Source organism: Pseudorasbora parva, chromosome 13 (assembly GCF_024679245.1).
Source record: "Pseudorasbora parva isolate DD20220531a chromosome 13, ASM2467924v1, whole genome shotgun sequence".
Classification (NCBI taxonomy): domain Eukaryota; kingdom Metazoa; phylum Chordata; class Actinopteri; order Cypriniformes; family Gobionidae; genus Pseudorasbora; species Pseudorasbora parva.
The window spans coordinates 39,032,013-39,055,792 of NC_090184.1; the positions used below are offsets into that span (position 1 = coordinate 39,032,013).

At 36.7% G+C, this 23,780-nt stretch overlaps 1 protein-coding gene and 1 long non-coding RNA gene across 2 annotated transcripts in view; one reads left to right on the plus strand and one right to left on the minus strand.

The window, feature by feature from the left end:
• LOC137038289 (uncharacterized) overlaps nt 1-4,836 on the plus strand; it is a 26,521-nt gene extending 21,685 nt beyond the window's left edge. The window contains exons 3-4 of the long non-coding RNA XR_010897447.1: nt 3,749-3,839; nt 4,075-4,836. This is a non-coding gene — a long non-coding RNA (uncharacterized lncRNA). The remainder of the gene's footprint in view (nt 1-3,748; nt 3,840-4,074) is intronic.
• The window catches only part of pnck (pregnancy up-regulated nonubiquitous CaM kinase), a 12,547-nt gene extending 2,954 nt beyond the window's left edge, over nt 1-9,593 (minus strand). The window contains exons 1-10 of the mRNA XM_067412757.1: nt 9,417-9,593; nt 8,859-8,954; nt 8,476-8,607; nt 8,244-8,318; nt 6,480-6,618; nt 6,207-6,330; nt 5,823-5,898; nt 5,603-5,715; nt 4,198-4,276; nt 2,660-2,747 (exon numbers count right to left, since the gene is read on the minus strand). Of these exons, the coding sequence (XP_067268858.1) occupies nt 2,660-2,747; nt 4,198-4,276; nt 5,603-5,715; nt 5,823-5,898; nt 6,207-6,330; nt 6,480-6,618; nt 8,244-8,318; nt 8,476-8,607; nt 8,859-8,932 (900 nt within the window). The 5' untranslated portion in view covers nt 8,933-8,954; nt 9,417-9,593. The remainder of the gene's footprint in view (nt 1-2,659; nt 2,748-4,197; nt 4,277-5,602; nt 5,716-5,822; nt 5,899-6,206; nt 6,331-6,479; nt 6,619-8,243; nt 8,319-8,475; nt 8,608-8,858; nt 8,955-9,416) is intronic.
• Between the last annotated feature and the right edge of the window lie 14,187 nt (nt 9,594-23,780).

Consider the following 23,780-nt stretch of genomic DNA (forward strand, 5'->3'; position numbering starts at 1 on the left):
ACTTTGACAAAGCGAGTCTCCCAGGACACATCTGTGCAAGTTAAACCGTATCAATTCGATATATCAGATATATCAACATCAAAATGACTGCTGTGTTTATTATTACACCAAAGAACAGAACACCACAATCGCTTAGAGGCCATTCTGCTCCAGCATATCCACAATGGCGGACAGCTTGCGCTCACTCAGGGCGGGTCTGAGCTGAAACGCTGCTGTCAATCAAGAGTCGTGGGTGCGGTGTCCGATCGTGTGACGTCACACATCGAACGGCTTGATTTCAGACAGGTGAAAACATAAGGAGATTTAAAAAAACAAAAACACTTGATGGATTTTTATCATTATAAGATGGTTGTACAGTCACTACCAACACGCATTCCTGTATAATCAACTTGTAAAAGTGCATGTACCATTATATGACCGCTTTAAGTAGTATGGTCAATTTTTAATCGTACTAAAGAACCATTCACTTATAACTAACGCAGTTGTTCTCAAGTGCAGGTGCTCTAATATGCATTAATTAATGCTTAACTAATCCACAGAAAAATCACGTGTCAATGTACTACTCATGAAGAACTAAAACATTAATTAATGATTACTGCATCAGCAACTAATTAAGAGTCTACAGCCTGTTTACACCTAGTATTAGTCATACTTAGCCTAGAAATCTAGACGCACCCTAGCGGCAGCAAATTTAATCTGCTCGCAAGTGTCGTCTAGGAACTCTCAATACCCTTCTGAGCTGTATTCCTCACAATCTGGACGGGCCAATCACATTGTGTATAGAGTCGGCGGGCGGGGCCATAATGACGACGGCCGAGTTGCGTTTGCGTGCTTCTAGTAAACACAGAAACTGGCGAACGGCGGCGGCGGTCTTTCGAATCAGCTTTGACTGCGATTCTGGAAGACTTGGAGTTAAGCTTTTCTCTGAGAAAAGAACAAAGAACGGCACTGAAGTCATTCTTAAAAAGGGAAGATGTGTTCGGAGTTTAGCCGACCGGATACAGTGAATGTTTAATCTATCAACAAGCTCTGCTTCACCTTCATTGCTCTGTTTGGTTGTAGTGCTATCCTATCGTGTGCAGAGGGAGTTTGAAAGACAACCATTTATCCGCCCCTCGAATTGAGCCCTGTCTATGGTGAGTTTCCAGACCAAACATCTTGATGTGGGTCTGGCTTGTCAGGCTAATCATACTCAGTTCTAGTCAGAATATGAGTCTGAGGCTCCATTGGGCTGTGATTATGGGGCGTTTCAACTGAACCTGGAAAGTCCTCAATTGGATAGACCTACAACCAATCAGAGCGAGGCATAATGTTAGTTGTCAAATGTCAACAGAACTCAACTGCACTGTGTTGCCAAGTCTGCGGTTTTCCCGTGGATTGTTTTCCATGTCCGCGGGTTGAAGCGACTATTATGTGATATATAGACCCAGGAATGTGAATTTTAGCAGGCAACCTTGCCAAAATAACACATTTTACCCCCAAATGCCATTTTTTTTTCTGAGAAAATTAACAATAAATTATCATTGCTTTGGCATAAAATGTATTCCAATGACTACATCTCTCAAATTTCATTAATTATTTTCTCACTCAGACACAACAGCTGCCAAAACTCTTTGTACGTATAGGCCAATTTGCACATGCTTACATACTGTTGTCAAAACTGTTAAACTTATGTTCCAAACAATAACGTAATACAATAGTGAATAAGACAGCAATTTGCTACATTTCTACAGTAATACTTTAATGAAATATATTTTAAAACTGGACCCACTTTATATTAGGTGGCCTTAACAACTATGTACTAACATTTTAATTAATAATTTGATACAATGCACTTATTGTGCACATACATGTTTTTACATTGTACTTACATTTTAAAAATACCTGCATGTAATTACATCTGTAATTAATTTCTGTAGTTATATTGTAATTACACAGTTCCCTTACACCTAACCCTACCCTTAAACTGACCCATATCACCACACCTGTCCCTAACTCTACCCGTATCTCACCTCAATATCAGCAAAAGGGCTTTGCAATACAATTGGAACACAGTAAGTACATTGTACTTATTTTTTGATGCAAGTACATAGTACTTAAGGCCACCTAATATAAAGTGGTGCTTAATGGGCGCGAGTGCATTTGCTAAAAACTGGTTGCTGGACATGAAAAGAATAACTGCGTCAGACAAGCAAAAAACTCTTGCTTCCGCCTGGAGTCACATTGTGCCAGGTGTGTGATGGGGCCCCAGAAGAGGAAAACGTTGATCAAAAATGCACATACACACAAGCTGACCACCAACTGCAACTTTCAGAACCAGTCTTTATTTTTTTAGCTGTCACAGAATGGAACGCACAGGATTGTGGAAAATCAAAGGCAGCGAAGGATACATCTCTGCTGCCTCAAAAATCGATCATATGCATGGAATGCATCCTCCGAAGGCAACGATTTTAAGCTTTCAGACAGCCGTCATTGCAAGAGGGAGGGGAAATATTTTAAATTAAGATTATGACATGAATTAAAAAAATATTTGCACTGATAAATAATTTATAATAAATATTGCAATATTCAAAAATTAATGCAATAAAAAAACAAGAGTTGTCAACGTTGATTTCATGGTGAATTTAAAGTTGACACAGGTTTGTTTCATCACTCTTACCTTCCAGTGACTTTTGGCAAAGTTTTTCTGAATCTGTGCTGACACTGAGCCATGGATGTTCTTGTCCAGAGCCGCACCTCCTGATATCCTGCCATGACAAAACTATATTAATTCAAAATTAAACATGCGCTCTACCGTTCAAAAGTTTTGGGGTCAGTATTTCTTTGGTTTAGTTTTTTATGTGAAAGAAATTCATATTTTTATTCAGCAAGAATGCATTAAATTGATCAAAAGTGATAGTAGAAACATTTATAATGTTATAAAAGATTATTTCAAATAAATGCAGTTCTTTTGAAATTTCTTTTCATCCAAGAATTCTGAAAAAAGTCATGGTTTTCACAACAACATTTAGCAGCACAAATGCTTTCAATGTTAATAATAATACATACTTGTTGAGCAGTAAATTATTATATTAGAATGATTTCTGAAGGATCATGTGACACTGAGGACTGGGGTAATGATCCTGAAAATTCAGGAATTAGTTACATTTTAAAATATATCTAAATAGAAAACAGTATTTTAAATTGTAATATTATTTAACAATATTACTGTTACTGTATTTTTAATCAAATAAATGCAGCCTTGGTGAGCATAAGAGTCTTCTGTAAAACATAATAAAAAAAATCTTACCAACCCTGAACTTTTGAATGGCAGTGTTCTCTGGAACACACTACTCATATCATACACAGCATCTAAGTTCCCATGGGAGAACAAATCCGAAATAATGAGATCTCTTTTTTATCTTAATTGTTTCTCCTAGAAAATTAAAATTAAAAGCAGAGCAAATGGGGACTGTCAAGTCTATAGTTTCTCAGATTTTTCTTTTGAGAGAAAAAGAGTCTCAAGCATGTGTCTTCTCAAGAGCTCAGAAGAGATCTCAACACTTGTACACTCAACACTGTATCCACATCTCCAACTGTGCACAGTGTGTGAAAATATGAAAGTCTGCAAACAAAGATCTCAGTGGAACTCAAAAATGTCTCACCAAATAATTCTGAGACCATAATGATCTGAGCTGTGATCTTCATTTATTTCATAGCTCTAGTTGTACTGTATGGCAACAGTTGTCTAATTTTTGTCTATTTTTAGGCCTCCTAAGGATGTTTTGGAGAAACGTCTAAGACAAAAATGATGTCTGGAAAAATGAACCATAATTGGAAACTCAAAGGACTCCTTTTAGGTAAGTAAGATTACAATTTTCTTCTGGGTAACTATAATAATGTATGTCATATAAGTACCACAGTAATCCGGTGTCCCAATTACATATATTTCTCTAAATGCATTCCTCCTTTGAGCTCTCTGAAAATCATAATTATTTTGTTCTTCTTAAAGAACTTATACAATCTCAGAGTGATGCAGGTGAAGAGACATCTGCTTATTCTACATTTCATAATCCTCTTCCTGTTTGTGCACAGCCTCCCACGCCTGCACAGATGTGACCCAACTCTTCATCTGTTCTTCAAGGTCAGCCTCTCTTTTCACTGCTGATCAACCCTTCATCTCCCCATCCGCCTCTTTCCTGCTATTTATGGACTCACCAAGGATGCTGCAAGGCCTGGTCACAATGGAACCTCTTCACTGGATCCTTCTGCAGTAAGTGAACTATGAAGTCTTTCGCTGAAGCATTAGTGGGCAGGAAGAGGCAGAGAACACAAGGAGATCAATACCAGTTAATGTGGCCAGTGTTTGAAGTGTATAGGGCTGCATTAGAAAACATTCTGAATCTGTATCATTAATACAATGTTTACGGAAGCATTAATGCTCCAATTCTGTTCCATCTCATAAAATGTTTTCCTATAATTGCAGAAAGCAAAAACAACATGGTGAGTAAATTTTGACAGCACTATTCCTTTAAAGACCCCCTGTGGTGAAAATCAAGTTTTTAATGTTGTCTATGTGGTGTTTTTAATATGCCGTAAGACAAACCATGTGCAAATTCATAAGTCTGCACCGCTGCTGTGTATTTTCTCCTTAAAACAGCAGTGAACCAAAGACAGCCTCAAAAACACGGTTTTAAAATCACCTGTGTTCTTTATGTCACCGACTACCTTATAACCAATCATGTCGACATGTGGGTGGACATTAGCATATCATTAACTATTCCCTGAAGCAGGGGAGTCTCAAGAGAAGCTAGGTTATCCCAGCATATTTTTCTGTTGATTATGAAAAATCGGGCAATTTTAACAATATAGCGGGTGGCTGTCTGACTCTGAGATGATGTGTAACATTAGCAACACATTATTAGCTGTTTGATAACAGCCAAGCAAAAGGCTAATCATGCTCATCATAATCATAATGCGTTATGTAACAAAATATCAAACCAAGGCATTTAATTTAAATAAAAATGTGCTTTTCAAGCTCATCTTTTCACAAAAAGAAGTTTGAAATCATAAAGCAAAAGAAAATTTAGTTGGACTGATGATTTAGTATTTTGTATATAACTTGTGTTGAAATGTTTTTAGGGGCACATTTTTGACATTCATTAGCCATTCCCCTCATTCGAAAATGTCACTACACTTTTATACGAAGAAAAAAAGACATTAGTGTTGTTTACACATTTCAAAATCGTAGCGTTAAATAATGAGAAATATCAGATATAAAAATGGCATTATGGAAACTAAAATAAAAACAATACATACTTCTGACTCGCATAATTTCTAATTTCATCTAAAAATACTTTTTGCACAGACCAAGAAAATATAAAACTGTGGAGGCTATGAATGGTCATTAATTCATAAATGATAATTCACATAATTCATAACGAACCTTTAACATCCATGGGATCTTTGCATTACACAAAGGTTCTTTAAAGTGGAAAAGGTTCTTTGCATTATTAAAATTTTCTTCATTTTAATAAAAAAATTGTTCTTTTAAGAACTGTTCACTGAGAGATTCCATGGGGAAGAGTGTATGAGAGATTAGATATTGTTATGGTCATCATACCGGAGTGAGAGATGTCATCCCAGTATGGTGAATCAAATTCATATTCAGCCTTTATGATCAGCTTGTAGAGTTGTGTGTCGTTGTCATCGTAGAACGGAGGATAGCCACAGAGCCTGCCAGAAAATGAAGAACTGCTGATACAGACTCTCGGTTCTTTACCGTGCTGTTTATCAAACACAGTTTATTGATGTAGAGTGAATAATATTAATCCTTCACTCACAGAATGAACGTAATCACCCCAATGGCCCAGAGATCCACCTCTTTACCATACGTCTTCTGCTGTAGAAGTTCAGGAGCTACAAACATATAGTGAACATCAGTATTCATACATTACTGTGGCAAAGAGTCCAGTGGTTTTCTCAGCACTTCAGTTGCTATAAAGCTCTTTGGAAATTAAAGAAAGAAAGTTCTTAGTCTCACATTAGGTTCAGATCAGTGCATTTATATATATATATATATATATATATATATATATATATATATATATATATATATATATATATATATATATATATATATATATATATATAATATATATATAATATATTGTTATATATGTTATATATTCTAGTTCATAATCATGATTTTAAACAGTCTCTCTTACCAACATAGGCAGGTGTCCCACAGGCTGTGGAAAGAGTCCCCTGCTCCTCCATTTTAGACAGACCAAAGTCACTGATGACAATTTTGGAGTCTTCTAAGGGGGTCTCATACAATAAATTCTCTGGCTAATGAAAAGAGAACTTATTATTGTAATATCCACTTACTGATTAAAAATATATATCAAACATGTCTTATCACCTAAATGACCATGAGTGCTCTGAAACTAAGAGTGTTAGAACGAGAGACTTAAGTGTTAGATTTTGTTCTCCGATACCTTTAGATCCCGATGAACAACACCCAGCTGGTGTAGATACTTCACCGCCCTCAGCACCTGATATATGACCCGACTGGCATCTTTCTCTGTGTAACTGCCTCTCTCCAGAATCCTGTCCAGTAGTTCTCCTCCTGTCAACCTAATGAGACCGTCATCAGCACTGACATCATTAGTGCTGACATCACATCCATCTATCTATCTATCTATCTATCTATCTATCTATCTATCTATCTATCTATCTATCTATCTATCTATCTATCTATCTATCTATCTATCTATCTATCTATCTATCTATCTATCTATCTATCTATCTATCTATCTATCTATCTATCTATCTGTCTGTCTGTCTGTCTGTCTGTCTGTCTGTCTGTCTGTCTGTCTATCGTTCTATCTATCTATCGTTCTTTCTATCGTTCTATCTATCTATCTATCTATCTATCTATCTATCTATCTATCTATCTATCTATCTATCTATCTATCTATCGTTCTATCTATCGTTCTATCTATCGTTCTATCTATCTATCTATCTATCTATCTATCTATCTATCTATCTATCTATCTATCTATCTATCTATCTATCTATCTATCTATCGTTCTATCTATCGTTCTATCGTTCTATCGTTCTATCGTTCTATCTAGCGTTCTATCGTTCTATCTAGCGTTCTAGCGTTCTATCTAGCGTTCTATCTAGCGTTCTAGCGTTCTTTCTAGCGTTCTATCTAGCGTTCTATCTATCTATCTATCTATCTATCTATCTATCTATCTATCTATCTATCTATCTATCTATCTATCTATCTATCTATCTATCTATCTATCTAGCGTTCTATCTAGCGTTCTATCTAGCGTTCTATCTAGCGTTCTATCGTTCTATCTAGCGTTCTATCGTTCTATCTAGCGTTCTAGCGTTATATCTAGCGTTCTAGCGTTCTATCTAGCGTTCTTTCTAGCGTTCTTTCTAGCGTTCTTTCTAGCGTTCTTTCTAGCGTTCTATCTATCTATCTATCTATCTATCTATCTATCTATCTATCTATCTATCTATCTATCTATCTATCTATCTATCTATCTATCTATCTATCTATCTATCTATCTATCTATCTATCTATCTATCTATCTATCTATCTATCTGTCTATCTATCTGTCTATCTATCTGTCTATCGTTCTATCTAGCGTTCTATCTAGCGTTCTATCTAGCGTTCTATCTAGCGTTCTATCTATCTGGCGTTCTATCTAGCGTTCTATCTAGCGTTCTATCTATCTGGCGTTCTATCTAGCGTTCTATCTAGCGTTCTATCTAGCGTTCTATCTATCTATCTAGCGTTCTATCTAGCGTTCTATCTAGCGTTCTATCTAGCGTTCTATCTAGCGTTCTATCTAGCGTTCTATCTAGCGTTCTATCTATCTATCTATCTATCTATCTATCTATCTAGCGTTCTATCTAGCGTTCTATCTAGCGTTCTATCTATCTATCTATCTATCTAGCGTTCTATCTAGTGTTCTATCTAGCGTTCTATCGTTCTATCTAGCGTTCTAGCGTTCTATCTAGCGTTCTATCTAGCGTTCTTTCTAGCGTTCTATCTATCGTTCTACAGTATATATCTGTCATTATCTATCTATCTATCTAGCTATCTTTCTATTATTCTATATATAATTTCTTTGTTCATTGGTTCTATCATTCTGTCTATCTGTCTAGTCCTATAAAACACAACATTTTAAGCTAAAGTTATTTTTAACATTTTTTTTTTTTTCACACTTTGGTCAACTCACAGCGTCATTACCAAATACAGTTTAGTAGTAGTCTCAAAGGTTTCCTCCAAAGACACAATATTTTCATGATTTATTCTGCAAAGAAATCCAAGGGACATAAAAAAGCATTGTTACCAAATCAGAAAAGACTTTTGTAAAATGCAGTTGTGTTTTAATAACCACGATAATATAAACACCCCTTCATATTGTCAAGCAAATGGATCGATCCAGAGGATTTTGTCAAATCTCTGACCTGCGTAATACTGCAATCTCATTCTCCAGCATGGATTCTTTCCCCTTTAGCGCTCTCTTGCGGATGCACTTGACAGCCACAAGCTTCTGGGTGCATCTGTGCTGAGCCACTCGAACCTCAGAGAACGATCCCCTGAGACATTATACATTTATAACAGTTATAATTCAGCTGTAATGAGTTTGTTCTCAATTAATGGTTAATGATGGGTTTGGGCACATTGTGAAAAACAGCAGTCTCCGGAGCCTTCTTAATAATATTTTCTGGTTCTAGTCGACAAGTCTTTAAATGTGTTTAGTAAACTAAAATGTGAAAATCTACTCTGAAGTCTGTGTTCAGAATTCTCTTAAATGTTGAATATTAGTCCGTAAGGAAGGAAAACTCACTCTCCCAGTTTCTCTTTCAGCTCATAAACAGCATTGATGTCATCTTTTTTCCAAAGATCTCTCAATAGAGGCATCGTAACGCGGTGTAAGTGTGAGCTGCAGATTATATACACAAACACACACAACACGAATATGTACATGCAAATGATTACTTTAAATCACATTCATTTTTCAGCCTGAAGCAACACGTTTTGCATGCCCTCTAAAGAATAGGCTTTTCAATACATGCAAATGCCAAAAACTGATTTCTTTTGCAGATTTCAATGACTAGCAATGAGATTTGACAGATTTTCTTTTCCGTCACAAGCTCTGATGGAAAAACATTTTGAACGCACTCCTTGATGTTTGATTTCCTTTAAATAAAAAGGTGCTATTAACACAACTTTTCTACCAAAACCACCTCACTTTTGACATGCAGATGACTAGTGCAATTCAATTCATTTGCCTCTGACATACCTTCAAATAAACGAATCATTTTCCTTAAAATTAGATCAATAATGAGTGATATTCTCTCCCAAAATACCCTTTAGAAAAGAGATCCAAGCAAAAGCTCATTACCTGTTGATTGCTGCTGTGAAAATCTGCAAGGCAACGGTTTCTGTTCACGTCACCAAATTCCCAACAGCCTCTCTGCTCTTTAATCAAAAATCACATTCATTTTACACTGATGACCTTGAACGCCCACACGCTTTATAGAAGGGAAGTTGACTTTGAAAAGAGATGGACAACAGGAGAGTAGGCACAGAAAGCACAGAGAGAAAGTGGTTTAAAAAAAAGGACCAAAAGAAAAAAGTCATGGAGATAGAGAGAGGGGGGGAGTCAAACTGTAACAGGCCCCTTAAGACTGTTCAGCCTTCGTCACATGTAATGCTTGAATGTACGATAAGGCCAGATGAACATTGTCTCCAGTAGATGTATCTGATACCATCTGCTCAGCTGCACATTAAATAAGCATTCTGCATTCATTACAGTCAGGCTTTGCTGAACTGAAAGCGCTACAGTTCGTTTTAAAATGCCTTGAGATGGCCAGAAGCCACCGTCTCTGTTTACATTATTGAGGCCGTTTTCAGTAACGCTCCCACAGATCCAGAGCTCTCGCAGCTCTCCTTGTATGGGCACAGGGGTTTTCCACTCGAGTATTATCATTCCACCCGTCTGCCGTGTGAACGCTGTACACACACTCACTCATAAACCCTAAATGATGATGACTCTCTCACCTGCTGTGTGCTTTGCCCTTAATATCTGCTTTCTAACAGTATCAAAGGTAAATAGGTGAAATGTGACTTGACTATCTCTTTTCTTCTTCCTTTTTCTGGTTTTTGCCACTAGTGTACAAATTTTGGTATCTGGGGCACTTTTTGCGTTTCTTTGCCTCTTCTTGACGGATCGCTTCCTGTACTCCTGAGTTGGAAGTCGCTTTGGATAAAAGCGTCTGCTAAATGCATAAATGTAAATGTACATGAGACATCATCCCAGGCCTTTACCAAACAACCAATTATGTGAAACAAAAAAGAATGTCTTGCATTATTAGACAATTTTAATAAAATCAAATGCAAAACGATGTGATAATTAGTTACATTGACTTTAAGATGCTGAAAGATTTTTTAAATAGCTATTAACAACTGTAAATTCTTGCCATAAAGGCATCTCTTGTTGATGAACATTGCAGCAGAGTAATTGTATTTCTCAAATTCCACTTCCACATATGCTGTAATAGAGAATGACCACTAGAGGGAAGCCTTGATTAACTTTAGTTCCATAATAAAGGGACCAACCACTATTGGAGACGATAATAGTTGTCTAGAGAAAATAATAAATGTCTCTATATAGGTATTTCTTCTTATATATTCAAAGAGAGTGACAATGAGAGGAGTGTAACATGAAGGAAAGGAACATGACATCCTCTACAATTCTTAGATAGATAGATAGATAGATAGATAGATAGATAGATAGATAGATAGATAGATAGATAGATAGATAGATAGATAGATAGATAGATAGATAGATGGCTATAGTATTTTTTTATTGTTTACATTTTATTGCATACAATCTATGGATACTTAAAGGGGTACTTCAGCGCTGGGAAGATGAATCTGTATTTAAACTGGTTCATTAATGTAGTAGAAATGTGAAATTATTTTTGAATTTGGTGCCTTCTAGACTGAAAAAAGACAGAAAATATATTTTTGTCTCATGGGGATGAAAGACTACAATTCCCAGAATGCTTCGCTGCCCTGTGAGGCCATTGCCAAAGCCACCTACTGGATTACTGTGACTAAGTTGGAGAAGACACTACAATTAAAAACTGAACGTGTGTGTTCAATATAATGAGTGAGTCACCGCGAGTATCACAGCACTGAGCACTAACTGCACGAGTCAGATAAATGAGCTCTCGTGATGAGAGCTGAGGTAATCGCGACTGCAATCGCGGCATACATTCACAACGCGAGTTCAGTCTGGCGCGTTTCAGTTCATGCCTTTACAAGCTTAACTTTCGTAGAAATGAATTCGAGAAGTTAAAAGACTTACATTGCTCACCATAGCTCTGTTTAAATGAGTGCCTGCAGCTGCCAGCTGAGCTCTCCCTGTGAGCTGAGTGTAATCTCCCATCCCCCATACACGGGTTGAAAACATGCGGAAATGGCTCCCTCTGCTCGCTGTAGTCTTTAGCCTTTGGGCAAACATTCCTCCTATGATGCAAATATCGCCAATTTGCATCATAGGAGGAATTTTTCCAGAAATAAAATGCATAAATCTCTTGTCTCAGGGGATATGAGGGGGGAAAGCCCAATCATTTGAATATACTCCAGGGTTTCTACTGATACAAAGCCATATGATAATCGCTGAAGTAACCCTTTAATGTACAAATGTTTGTAGTACATAAATCATAAAATTGGCATAAAATATAGGAGAAAAATATTATAGATATTAGTGGTTATTGTTCAGCAATGTATCTGATATCTTACCGAATTAAAAGCAAGAGATACGATAAATTATATCGGTTAAAAAAAAACGACATTTCTTTTCCCTCACTTCTGAAAAGATGGCTATATATATATACAGGGAGTGCAGAATTATTAGGCAAATGAGTATTTTGACCACATCATCCTCGTTATGCATGTTGTCTTACTCCAAGCTGTATAGGCTGGAAAGCCTACTACCAATTAAGCATATTAGGTGATGTGCATCTCTGTAATGAGAAGGGGTGTGGTCTAATGACATCAACACCCTATATCAGGTGTGCATAATTATTAGGCAACTTCCTTTCCTTTGGCAAAATGGGTCAAAAGAAGGACTTGACAGGCTCAGAAAAGTCAAAAATAGTGAGATATATTGCAGAGGGATACAGCAGTCTTAAAATAGCCAAGCTTCTGAAGCGTGATCATCAAACAATCAAGCGTTTTATTCAAAATAGTCAACAGGGTCGCAAGAAGCGTGTGGAAAAACCAAGGCGCAAAATAACTGCCCGTGAACTGAGAAAAGTCAAGCATGCAGCTGCCAAGATGCCACTTGCCACCAGTTTGGCCATATTTCAGAGCTGCAACATCACTGGAGTGCCCAAAAGCACAAGGTGTGCAATACTCAGAGATATGGCCAAGGTACGAAAGGCAGAAAGTCGACCACCACTGAACAAGACACACAAGCTGAAACGTCAAGACTGGGCCAAGAAATATCTCAAGACTGATTTTTCTAAGGTTTTATGGACTGATGAAATGAGAGTGAGTCTTGATGGGCCAGATGGATGGGCCCGTGGCTGGATTGGTAAAGGGCAGAGAGCTCCAGTCCGACTCAGACGCCAGCAAGGTGGAGGTGGAGTACTGGTTTGGGCTGGTATCATCAAAGATGAGCTTGTGGGGCCTTTTCGGGTTGAGGATGGAGTCAAGCTCAACTCCCAGTCCTACTGCCAGTTTCTGGAAGACACCTTCTTCAAGCAGTGGTACAGGAAGAAGTCTGCATCCTTCAAGAAAAACATGATTTTCATGCAGGACAATGCTCCATCACACGCGTCCAAGTACTCCACAGCGTGGCTGGCAAGAAAGGGTATAAAAGAAGAAAATCTAATGATATGGCCTTCTTGTTCACCTGATCTGAACCCCATTGAGAACCTGTGGTCCATCATCAAATGTGCGATTTACAAGGAGAGAAAACAGTACACCTCTCTGAACAGTGTCTGGGAGGCTGTGGTTGCTGCTGCACGCAATGTTGATGGTGAACAGATCAAAACACTGACAGAATCCATGGATGGCAGGCTTTTGAGTGTCCTTGCAAAGAAAGGTGGCTATATTGGTCACTGATTTGTTTTTGTTTGGTTTTTGAATGTCAGAAATGTATATTTGTGAATGTTGAGATGTTATTTTGGTTTCACTGGTAAAAATAAATAATTGAAATGGGTATAAATTAGTTTTTTGTTAAGTTGCCTAATAATTATGCACAGTAATAGTCACCTGCACACACAGATATCCCCCTAAAATAGCTAAAACTAAAATCTAAAAACTAAAACTTCCAAACATATTCAGCTTTGATATTAATGAGTTTTTTGTGTTCATTGAGAACATGGTTGTTGTTCAATAATAAAATTAATCCACAAAAATACAACTTGCCTAATAATTCTGCACTCCCTGTATATGTATATATATATATATATATATATATATATATATATATATATATATATACAGTATATATGCATACATATAGAATATATATAGTATATACACTAATCAGGCATAACATTATGATGACAGGTGAATTGAATAACACTGATTAGCTCTTCATCATGGCACCTGTTAGTGGGTGGGATGCGTTTCCCAACCGGGGTGCCGTCTGACCTGAGCGGGGTGCCGTGTCAAAGGTGCCTGTACACACTTGCAACGCGGTTCATCTCACATCTGATGACGCATCTTTAATATGGGTTGTAACTTGAAAAACATGCTTTTATGTATGTTTCTGTCGATACACATGCTGGCGATAATAAAAGAAAAACGTGCAAAACGGTCTCTCTTTGTAAACTGTGTTCAATGCATGCGAGTGCTGCCGTATGACCAGTCATTTCGCCATCATCACACGGGTATATTCGCCAGAAGGTGCGAATGAGAGAGCGCGCGCTGTGTGAAGATCCTTCACATCCGAGAGTGCGCACACGTCGCAATATTGAGTTCTCTTTCAAGTCTTGCGCTTGAACGGACAAACTCGCACAAAAAGTATGTCAAAATGTCAATCTTGATGAGTATCCAAGCAGACATAGTCTGATGCCTTAAGAGGACTTTATACAGTCGAGAAAGATGACTCATATACCTATATTAGGTCTTAAAGGGGCAGCAACCTTTACTCTTTTTAATGTCAAAGAAAGATAGACATTACTCACTTCTCTTGATTGAATAGCTTGTGTAAGTTTAATAAGGATTAATATTTAAACAGTTAAATATGCAGTTATTTTACATTTGATTATTTTTTCAATTTCTCTACTAAACTAATGTTAGACCTACCTGAAAAACATGAAAAGCATTGTTCATTTTATCAGTATCTTTGCTCAATAGTATTGATTTGTGCTGCTGCTTGTCTTTAAGTTATTTGTTCTTATTTTCTTTATTTTTATCTGTCCTTTATTCTCTGAACATAGCAAATACCGAACCGTACTGAAACCGTGAACCTAAAACGTTATACAAACCGACCCGTGAGCAATCTGTACCGTTACACCCCTAGCGTAACGTATGTGTAACATTTTCAAAGGGTGTCATGACTGAAAAAAGGTTGGCAAACACTGAATCTCCCAGTGTTGAAGCTATTCAACCTTAAACTTGAACAGCATGTTCATAGCCCAAAGAAAGCAGCAGCTCTGGCACGCCTTTATCTTGTGTGATACTGAACAAGAAGTTCATGATCCCCCACCAATCACTGTACAAATATGTTTTATGAATATTAAGACAGTGATGATGAAACTAGTGCCTGTGTATGATGTAATAAAACATGTTCTCAAGAACCTGTTTAATTTTCCCAGATTTAAAAAAAGAAAGAAAGAAACAAACAGGTTTACCTAAATAACACACATAAATATATACACTGATCAAGCATAACATTATGACCACTGAGAGGTGAAGTGAATAACACTGATTATGACGAGCATCATGGCACCTGTTAGTGGGTGGATATATGAGGCAGCAAGAGCATCTCTTTTGGGGTGTTCCCGGTCTCAAAAGTGCTCCAAGGAAGGGACCGTGGTGAACTGGCGACAGGGTCATGGGTGGCCAAGGCTCATGATGCACGTGGGGAGTGAAGGCTGGCCCGTGTGGTCTGATCAAACAGACGAGCTACTGGAGCTCATATGTGTGAGTGTATATGTGTGTTCATTTAGGTTTTATTGGTTTATATTATTTTATAATAGCTATTAAATATATTATATATAATAGTCTTAAATATAAATATTACAGTTTCTGACTAACTGACATCTTTCATTCGGCAAGATAACGGGGGTTTTTAACTGTCTAGAATATATCAACTATTTTGAATTTTCTGAAAACGACATTTTCAGAAAAAAATGCCTTTCAATAAGACTTTTTTAATTGTTTCTAAAAGTCTCTTATGCTAATGAAGACTGCATTTATTTGTTAAAAAATATTTTCAACGCCAATTTAAAACAATTTTTGTAATTTAATTTATTCCTGTGATCAAAGCTACAGCATCATTACTCCTTTTGCATTACATAATCCTTCAGAAATCATTCTAATATGATGATACTTAAGAAACCTTTCTTCTTCTTCTTATTATTATTATTATTATTATCAACAACATTAAAAACAGTTGTGCTGCTTAATATTCTCAGCACTCTTTAATGAATAGAAAGTTCAAAAGAGTCCAGCAAGTCTATTGGTCCTTCCATTGGTCTTCAAATATTGACTGTTCCCTTCTTTCGTGTTTTTTTGTTTTTGTTTGTTTGTTTGTTCAATCAACTCCCAACCACCCTGAATGCTATATGACCAAATTGTGCTCTAATATTGCCACCATGCAGCATACATACATGTTAACGTTTTGGGGAAATTAAAATGCTTATCCAGCTTAATAAGCAGAGACAGCCATAAGTAAACTATTTGTAGGTGATTCCCCACTGAAAAGTGTAAAGACTGACCAGTGGAAGACCGGGAAACCTGGAAAGTGTTTAGGAAACCTGTCTGAAAAGTCAGTGCAGCAAAATCAATACTTCTGATTACATTTTTAGCGAATCCAGTTAGTGCTGATGATTGTCACTTGACCATTGGTACAGAAAATGCTCCGTGCCAAAACTGAAAGGCAGGAGATGCTATTTACAGGAAATGTAATTATTGAAATGTCTGGGAAGGTCAGATTGAAACCATTAAGAGAAGTGAAAAGTTGTTCCTGTGTAAATCTGCTAGTAAACAATCTTGCGCTGTAGGATAAATGACCCTCTGTGCTGTTCAGGGCGTTTCGGTACAGCTGTGAATGGCCATATTGATTTGTGTGCCATTCCTTATCTGTGGCATACTAAACTTGTGACCTAAATAGGAGCAAATTGTACCTCTAGCTGTTTACTTTTATAAAGAAACACTGTGAACTACAGCTAATAAAGTGGGCAGTGTGCAAAAGGGTCTTGACTAGTTGTAAATATGTCTGATGTAATATGTGTTTATTTAAACAGCCTTGTTAGATAACTTTGACCTATATTGTCTCAATGGCTGTATGAATATGTAAATGGTCAGCTTTCTACACAGCTGATATTTTTGTGTCCAGCAGGTCTGACGTTGTCACATGTGATTTCCCAGACATGTCGTGAGAGTTAGTCATACTCCTACAGAGAAATCCTCCAAGATCATCACTCCATACACTACACTTCAAAAGTTTGGGGTCAGTAAGATTGTGTTTTTGAGAAAAGTCTCTTATACTCAATAAAGCAGAAATTATAGCCTCATTACTCCAGTCTTCAGTGTCACATGATCCTTCAGAAATCATTCTAATATGATGATTTGGTGTTTAAGAAATATTTCTTATTATTATTAATGTTGAAGGAAAAAGAGTTGCTTGAAATTTCTGTTATCATTTACCCTCAACCTGTTTGAATTTCTTTCTTCTGTGGAACACAAAAGAAGATATTTTGAAGAATGTCTGTAACCAGAGTTGATCTGGTTGGGAAGTCCCCATTGACTTCCATAGTATATTTCCCATACTATGGAAGTCAATGGGGACCATCAACTCTGGTTACAGATATTCTTCAAAATATCATCTTTTGTGTTCTACAGAAGAAAGAAATTCATACAGTTTTGGAACAACTTGAGGGTTATCAGGTCAGCATAATAGAATATCTCTTAATATTTATGTGGAAACTGATTTTTTTTTAAGTAGTCTTTGGATGGAAAGTTTAAAAGAACAGCATTTATTTGAAATAAATTCTCTTTTTTAACCTTAGAAATATCTTTAATGTCACTGTTGATCAATTTAATATATTTTTTTTCTGAATAAATATATTAATTTCTTTCAAAAAAACTTACTGAACCCAAACCTTTGAATGGTTGTAGGATAAAACATTGGTTACACTTTATTTCAATAGTCCACTTTAGACATTATACAAGCTATAAGTAACTTTGCACCTACATGCCGACTAACTCTCATTAGAGTATTAGTAGACTGTCAGTAGACTGGTAGATTATGGTTAGGTGTTAGGGTTCGGGTTAGTAGAATAAGTTTAATTGTATTTGCCAAGTTACTTATAGTCAGTAGAATGTCTGTTGGGGGACCAACAAAATAAAGTTTTAGTAATCAGACAGTCTACAAATACTCTAATGACAGTTAGTTGACATGTAGTTGCAAAGTTACTTATAGTTAGTAGAATGTCTAAGTGTACTATCAAAATAAAGTGTTACCAAAACATTTGTCATGGTTGAAATGTTGGATCTTTATTCCAGCAGTATCAACATACTCTGCACTGTTTAATCAGCATGTATGCCAAAGTCTGAGCTGTAGAAGGCTGTGGGGGTGATGGTTATGCTTGGGTTATGACTCCACGCAGCTGCTATTTCTAAGGCGCTATAAAAAAGGGCCATAACCTTTGCAAGGCAGCTGCTCCTGAAGTCACGGGGTCTTTTCTAAACTAAACTTGGACAGATAGAAACGTGAAAGTGCAATCGTAGTAGTGCTTGCCCGTGCCTGGAAGCCCTGAATCGTGTTAGCTTACTCCGTTCGACTTAAACAAAGACTTCTGCCTGCATTTTTTTAATGAAGAGGGCACTCTTCAGCCAGCCAGTCTTATTAATACATTGAAAAATCTGCTAATTTAATTATTAGTGCAAAATGTTAATTATTAAAAGATGGGTAAGATGGCCCCTACTGTGGTTGATCCCCTACCTGGGGTAAAAAGCCGCCATCAGCCAATTTTTGGGTCAAATATGGACACAACCAAAAATTTTATTAAAATATGTACAGCCAGCTGGGTTTGTCCATATTTGTTAAAACAACCCAGTATTTTTTAGATTGTATAATTTTACCCCAAGGGTCAAATCTTATCTTTTCAATCTAAAAAATATTATGTCCACAAATCTCATATTAACAAATAGATACACAAAACATTTTAAAGGCAGACTAACAGGTCTTTGAAGGTCAGAAGGTACTTATTTGCAGCTGTATCATACAAATAAATAGTTAAAAAATCATATATTATGATTTATGGATTTTTTTTAGATTATGCCTCTCACAGTGGACATGCACCTACGATGACAATTTCAGACCCCTCCATGATTTCCAAGTGGGAGAACTTGCAACATAGCAGGGTGTTCAAATACTTATTTTCCTCACTGCATAATATTGACGTTTTGACAGCATCTCAAACGCAAATGTATAAACAACTTTACAGAGGTAAAAAATTATTCTTATGAATATTAAAATCCTGGCATTGACATTTTAATTATTTTGTATTCAGTTGTTATGACATGTTTTCTACCACACTTACTAAATTACTAATTTACTTAATATGAAATTATAATGTTTCATTCTGTTCTGCGACTTCTGCTGCCAACAATTTGAAGGATTATATAATGTTGAACAAGAGTACACTTTAAAGCCTTAAAATTAATAGCATTTTTGTTTAACCATTAGTTATCATGTAATAGGCCTACCTATTTTTGTTAGCCATGGGACAACACAAAAGGCATTTTCTCAGTAATGCGGTGACAAATATTGATGTTATGTATGTCTCTGAAGCTTCGAAGTACCTATCAAGCATGCAGCAAAATTCCAGTGAAGGCCCCGTATCTCAAGTAGTACTCACTCCAGGGTCAAATAATGTCCAGCTCCACCTCTCTGGACGTCTAATGGGGTGGAAGGATGCAGTTGTGGGTAGAGTTTTGGTGTGGTTTGATATTCTAGCTCCACCCATTAGGCCTAAATAACATTCGCTCCTCCTCGCTGGATGTCTTAGGAAAAGCTGGACATTATCTGGCTGGAGTGAGTACTTGAGATATGGGGCCTTCACTGGAGATTTTGCTGTGTGCTTGATACGTACTTCGAAGCTTCAGAGACCTGCATAACATCAATATATGTCACAGCATGACTGAGAAAAAGCCTTTTGTGCTGTGTTTGTAAGCCCAACCCATACTGGTTTTATTTGATATCATTGTTTTTATGGACTTTGTAAGGTGTGCCATGAAAGGCACCAATAAATAAAATGTATAATAATAATACATTTCTTTGTATTTTTATATGAATATGGTACAATATTATCCTATTCAATGAGTTGGGTCAAAAGTAATCTTAAAGTAGTCAGATTACGGTATATTACCTTAAATATGTAATGTAATGGATTACACTACTAACTACGATTGTTTCCTTGTAATTTGGAATCAATAACCGACTATAATTTGAAATATACCCAGCTCTGCACGTAGGCCAACATTGAAACTATCTATAGAGTGTGTGGTGGCTGCTTCATCAGACGGAGCTTCTTTTGCAGGCTTTTTGCTGCTTTATTTTTTACTAAACGTCAGACGCCGCTGTTTTTGGCACTCTGAGCTTTGGCTCTTTTCCATTCCCATCCCTAGTGACTGACAATAGAACTTCTTCATATAATTTTTTGTTATTTTTTTCTTCTTCTGGTTATTTAGCTACAACATAGCAGCTAATGAATCAGAAGTATTGCACATTCACAGAAAATAACCTTCTTCTGGATTGATAAATGAACTGGATATAGGTATTTTTTTATACCTATATCCTTTTTATACTTTTTTATTTCTTATACCACTATTTTTCCACTATTTTTAAGTGGAAAAATAGTGGATATCATTATTTTTTGTTGGTGATGATTATTTCAGTTTTTCAATACCATATAGTTAAATGCAGGAAGATGCATTTAACCATGGTGAATGTATTGAGTCTTATCTGTAACTGAAATTTGTATTCAAATTAAGCTAAATGTTTTAAACAAATATGTGGTTGGGGGCTTGTAGAATATTATGACTGATTATTTTTCAGCGTGGGTTTTTTAAGTCCTTTAGTTAACATAACTATATGGCAGCAAGCATCCTTGTTTGCACCTAAATGTGCATATTAGTACTTTAGAGTATACTACTACTATGAACTATGTAAATAGAACAAAGTTGTTCCTTTATCAGCACTGTCACAGTGACAACCTTTTGCACAAGTAAGGAAACAAGTTCTTCTAAAAAGTGAAGACGATTCACTTTAAGAGGACCTATTATGCCCTTTTACAAAGTCTTGATTTTGTTTCTGGGCTCTACTAGGATAGGTTTTCATGCTTGAATGTTCAAAAACATATATTTGACATTGTTGCAGCACCTCTCTTCCCTGTCTAGAAACATACTGGGCCCTACCTTTAAAAGGGAATGGGAGATGAGACTTTAATTGGTTTATTGAATGTTTTACACCCAAAACACAGACTGGGCACAATCCTTCTGGACCATGCGCATGGCGCACCGACCGTTTTTTCCATCATTAAACTAGCAAAAGTGGATTTGAACATGCCCTAAGTGCCATATCAGACCAGGTGCCGCTTCAGACCATGTGCTCAGATCTTAAACTCTTTCCCCGCCAAACACTGAATTTTCCGTTATTTGTGAGAGAAAAAAACACGTGAAGGCCGAACACAGAGTTTTCCGTGTTTTCACTGTTAGACGCTAGGAGGCACTATTGCGCATCTTCTGAATGAGTACTGAATCTTCTGATCAAAACACACACGAGTAAGATGTAGTAAAACAAGAAATCGCATGTAATCATATGTAAAATAACGTAATCATCATCATTAAACAGCATATGAATCAAAACTATCTACTGAATGAAATGTGGACCCAGGACGAGCTACAGGACTGTGCAAGCATTATGAATGTTGATGGACTCGATCTCATAGATATGTATATCTATGCTCGATTGTCTCCATCTGTTTTTGATCATCGTTCTGAATCTGATCTGGAAACAGTCTTTCACAAAAAACGTGATTTTCCAGGCTTTTTGTTCAAAATGTTACTTTTTTTTTTTAAACTTACCCATATTCAAGTGTTGATAAAAAATGATAAACTATAAATGAATAAAACAGTTTTTTTTTTGTTTAAAAGAAGAGGGTCAGCTCTTTATTTTGATATATTGCATGCTCAGATATTTATTAAACTAAAATATTCTATGGGCGATTAAAATATTTGTGAAAATTGTCAAAAACCCAGGCAGTGGCTGGCAACATTTTTTTAAAACACTGGCGGGGAAAGAGTTAACAGTTACCATAACTGTGAGATTCAAAACACTATTAACACACATCAGCCAGGCCTTGCCTCATGCACACACCTTGGGCAGGAATTATTCAAATAAGGAATATTGTGACATGTTCGTTGGAAAAACTCAAGACTAACCAAGGCGTTCAGAAACAGTGTGTAGTGATATAGAGAATAATTCCCTTTGTAGTGGACTTTGTCATGATCAAATAATAATGTAAAAAAGCATAATTGGTCCTCTTTAAATATTGTGGCCATGTAAATGAACAGCCTAGTATGGTAAGGAAGAAGAAAGATGGCAGGAAGAAGCTATTTTAAAGTTTACAGAGGGCAAAGCTGTCTAATTTTAAAGTATGTGGGGCTTGTGTTTCACCTGACGTGTGAGTCAACATCAAAACTGTAAATTATATTTATGACCCGGGCTTCTTTATTTTACTTCTCCATTTTTTTTAAATGTGTGATATTTGTTCAGAGTTGGGAAAACCAAGCGTTTTTAGCTGCTTACCATGTCAGAATAGATCAACAGATTGTACATGAATGCATAAAAGCAAAGCGGAGTGAATATACTGTATAGCTACTTCGGTTCTGTTTGCGTCCATGTTGCTGTAATGCTGTTATATTGTGTAACTTCAGGGCAACACTAATATAAATCCACATTATTGGTTGCATAATAATTTCCTGGAACTATATGTGTTTCTAGCCTTGGGATGTCCTGAATGCTGTACAAAAATACGTGACAAGTTGATTTATGCATTTAAGTCCGCAATATAAACATACACGTTGGAATATAACCATGAAACATTTCTCTATCATCCATATGCAATGGATCCAATTTATGACTGCGCAGCAATGTTGGCTCATTTATGAGGAAAAAAAAAATAGGATAGCAATTCATGTTCCCCAATGACCACAGTTCACTCATCGTAGAGATAAGATGTGGAGTTTTCTTTGAACCCTCTCAGGGGAATAGCCACATACATTTCGCAGAACGTGCCGCTGTAATTTGCCACAGTTTTTAGGGTCAATATGATCCAGAGATGTTTACAGTATGACTCACTCCAACTGCAAGTAGTTTCCTATACATGTGTGGTTTTCTTAGAATTAGGGTTTTGAGAATCTTGTAGTCTGTCCAAAAAAAGGGTTTGTGAAAATTTTAGGGTTGTCATTAGACAAATCTGACCTAATCTAATTTTATATCCCATCAAGGACAAACTGTTCCCACCTCAGGAAAAACAACAGACATATACTGCACTACTGCTCTATAAACTGCTCTAATACCTGCTGCTGACTTATTTGATTCAAAAAATTGCCTTTACAAAATTACCATGTATCAAGTTCCCAAAAAAATACCATAGTAATTCAGTAGTTATTACTACTACTTTTAAAAGTATTTACAGTTCAGAGGGGGTGTTAAGACATGTTTTAAGTGTATCAATAACTTCAATATCCTGCATTTATTGCAAGCCCTGGCCTATAGCGCCACCAATGAAAGACCGTCTCTGTCACAAAAATGCTTTAATACACACAGGTTGAGGATAAAAATGCAGTTGTTTATTAGGGTAATCCAGAATCTTAAATCCATATAACAAGCACATGGGCAAGCAATCCAAATATAAGCAAATGGCAGGAAACATGGGCACAACCCAAAAAAAAAGGGCACAAAATCAAAACAATAAAATCAATAAATACGGAAAATCAGAATAGTGCTCCGAATTGCAGTGTGACAACAAACAAGACATGGCAAAGAATGAGGGAACACACAGGGTTTATTGGCTGCGTCCGAAACTGGCAAAATGCTTCCTTCGGAGGACACATTTCAAGGCAAGAAGGCATGTAGGCACATCCGAATCTAATATTAGCTTCACTTCCTGTCTCCTGAGGTACCGTCATCTATCGATTTTTGAAGGCAGGATACATGTATCCTTCGCTGCCTTTGATATCCCACGATCCTGTGCTTTCCATTCAGTGAAAGTTGAGCTGGGAAAAAAGATGGCGTCCGAAAGTTGTGTTTGCTGGTCAGTTTGTGTATAAACAGCGGCGTAGCACCAAATGTTGGGCCCTGGGTACAAATCATCTTGCTGGGCCCCCGTACCAAATACCATAGTGATACCACCCATTGGTGGGGTATTGCATTTTTATCATAAAAAAACACTTAAAACTTAAAAAAAAAAAAGCCATACTCTGATTAATGTATATGTATGTATAG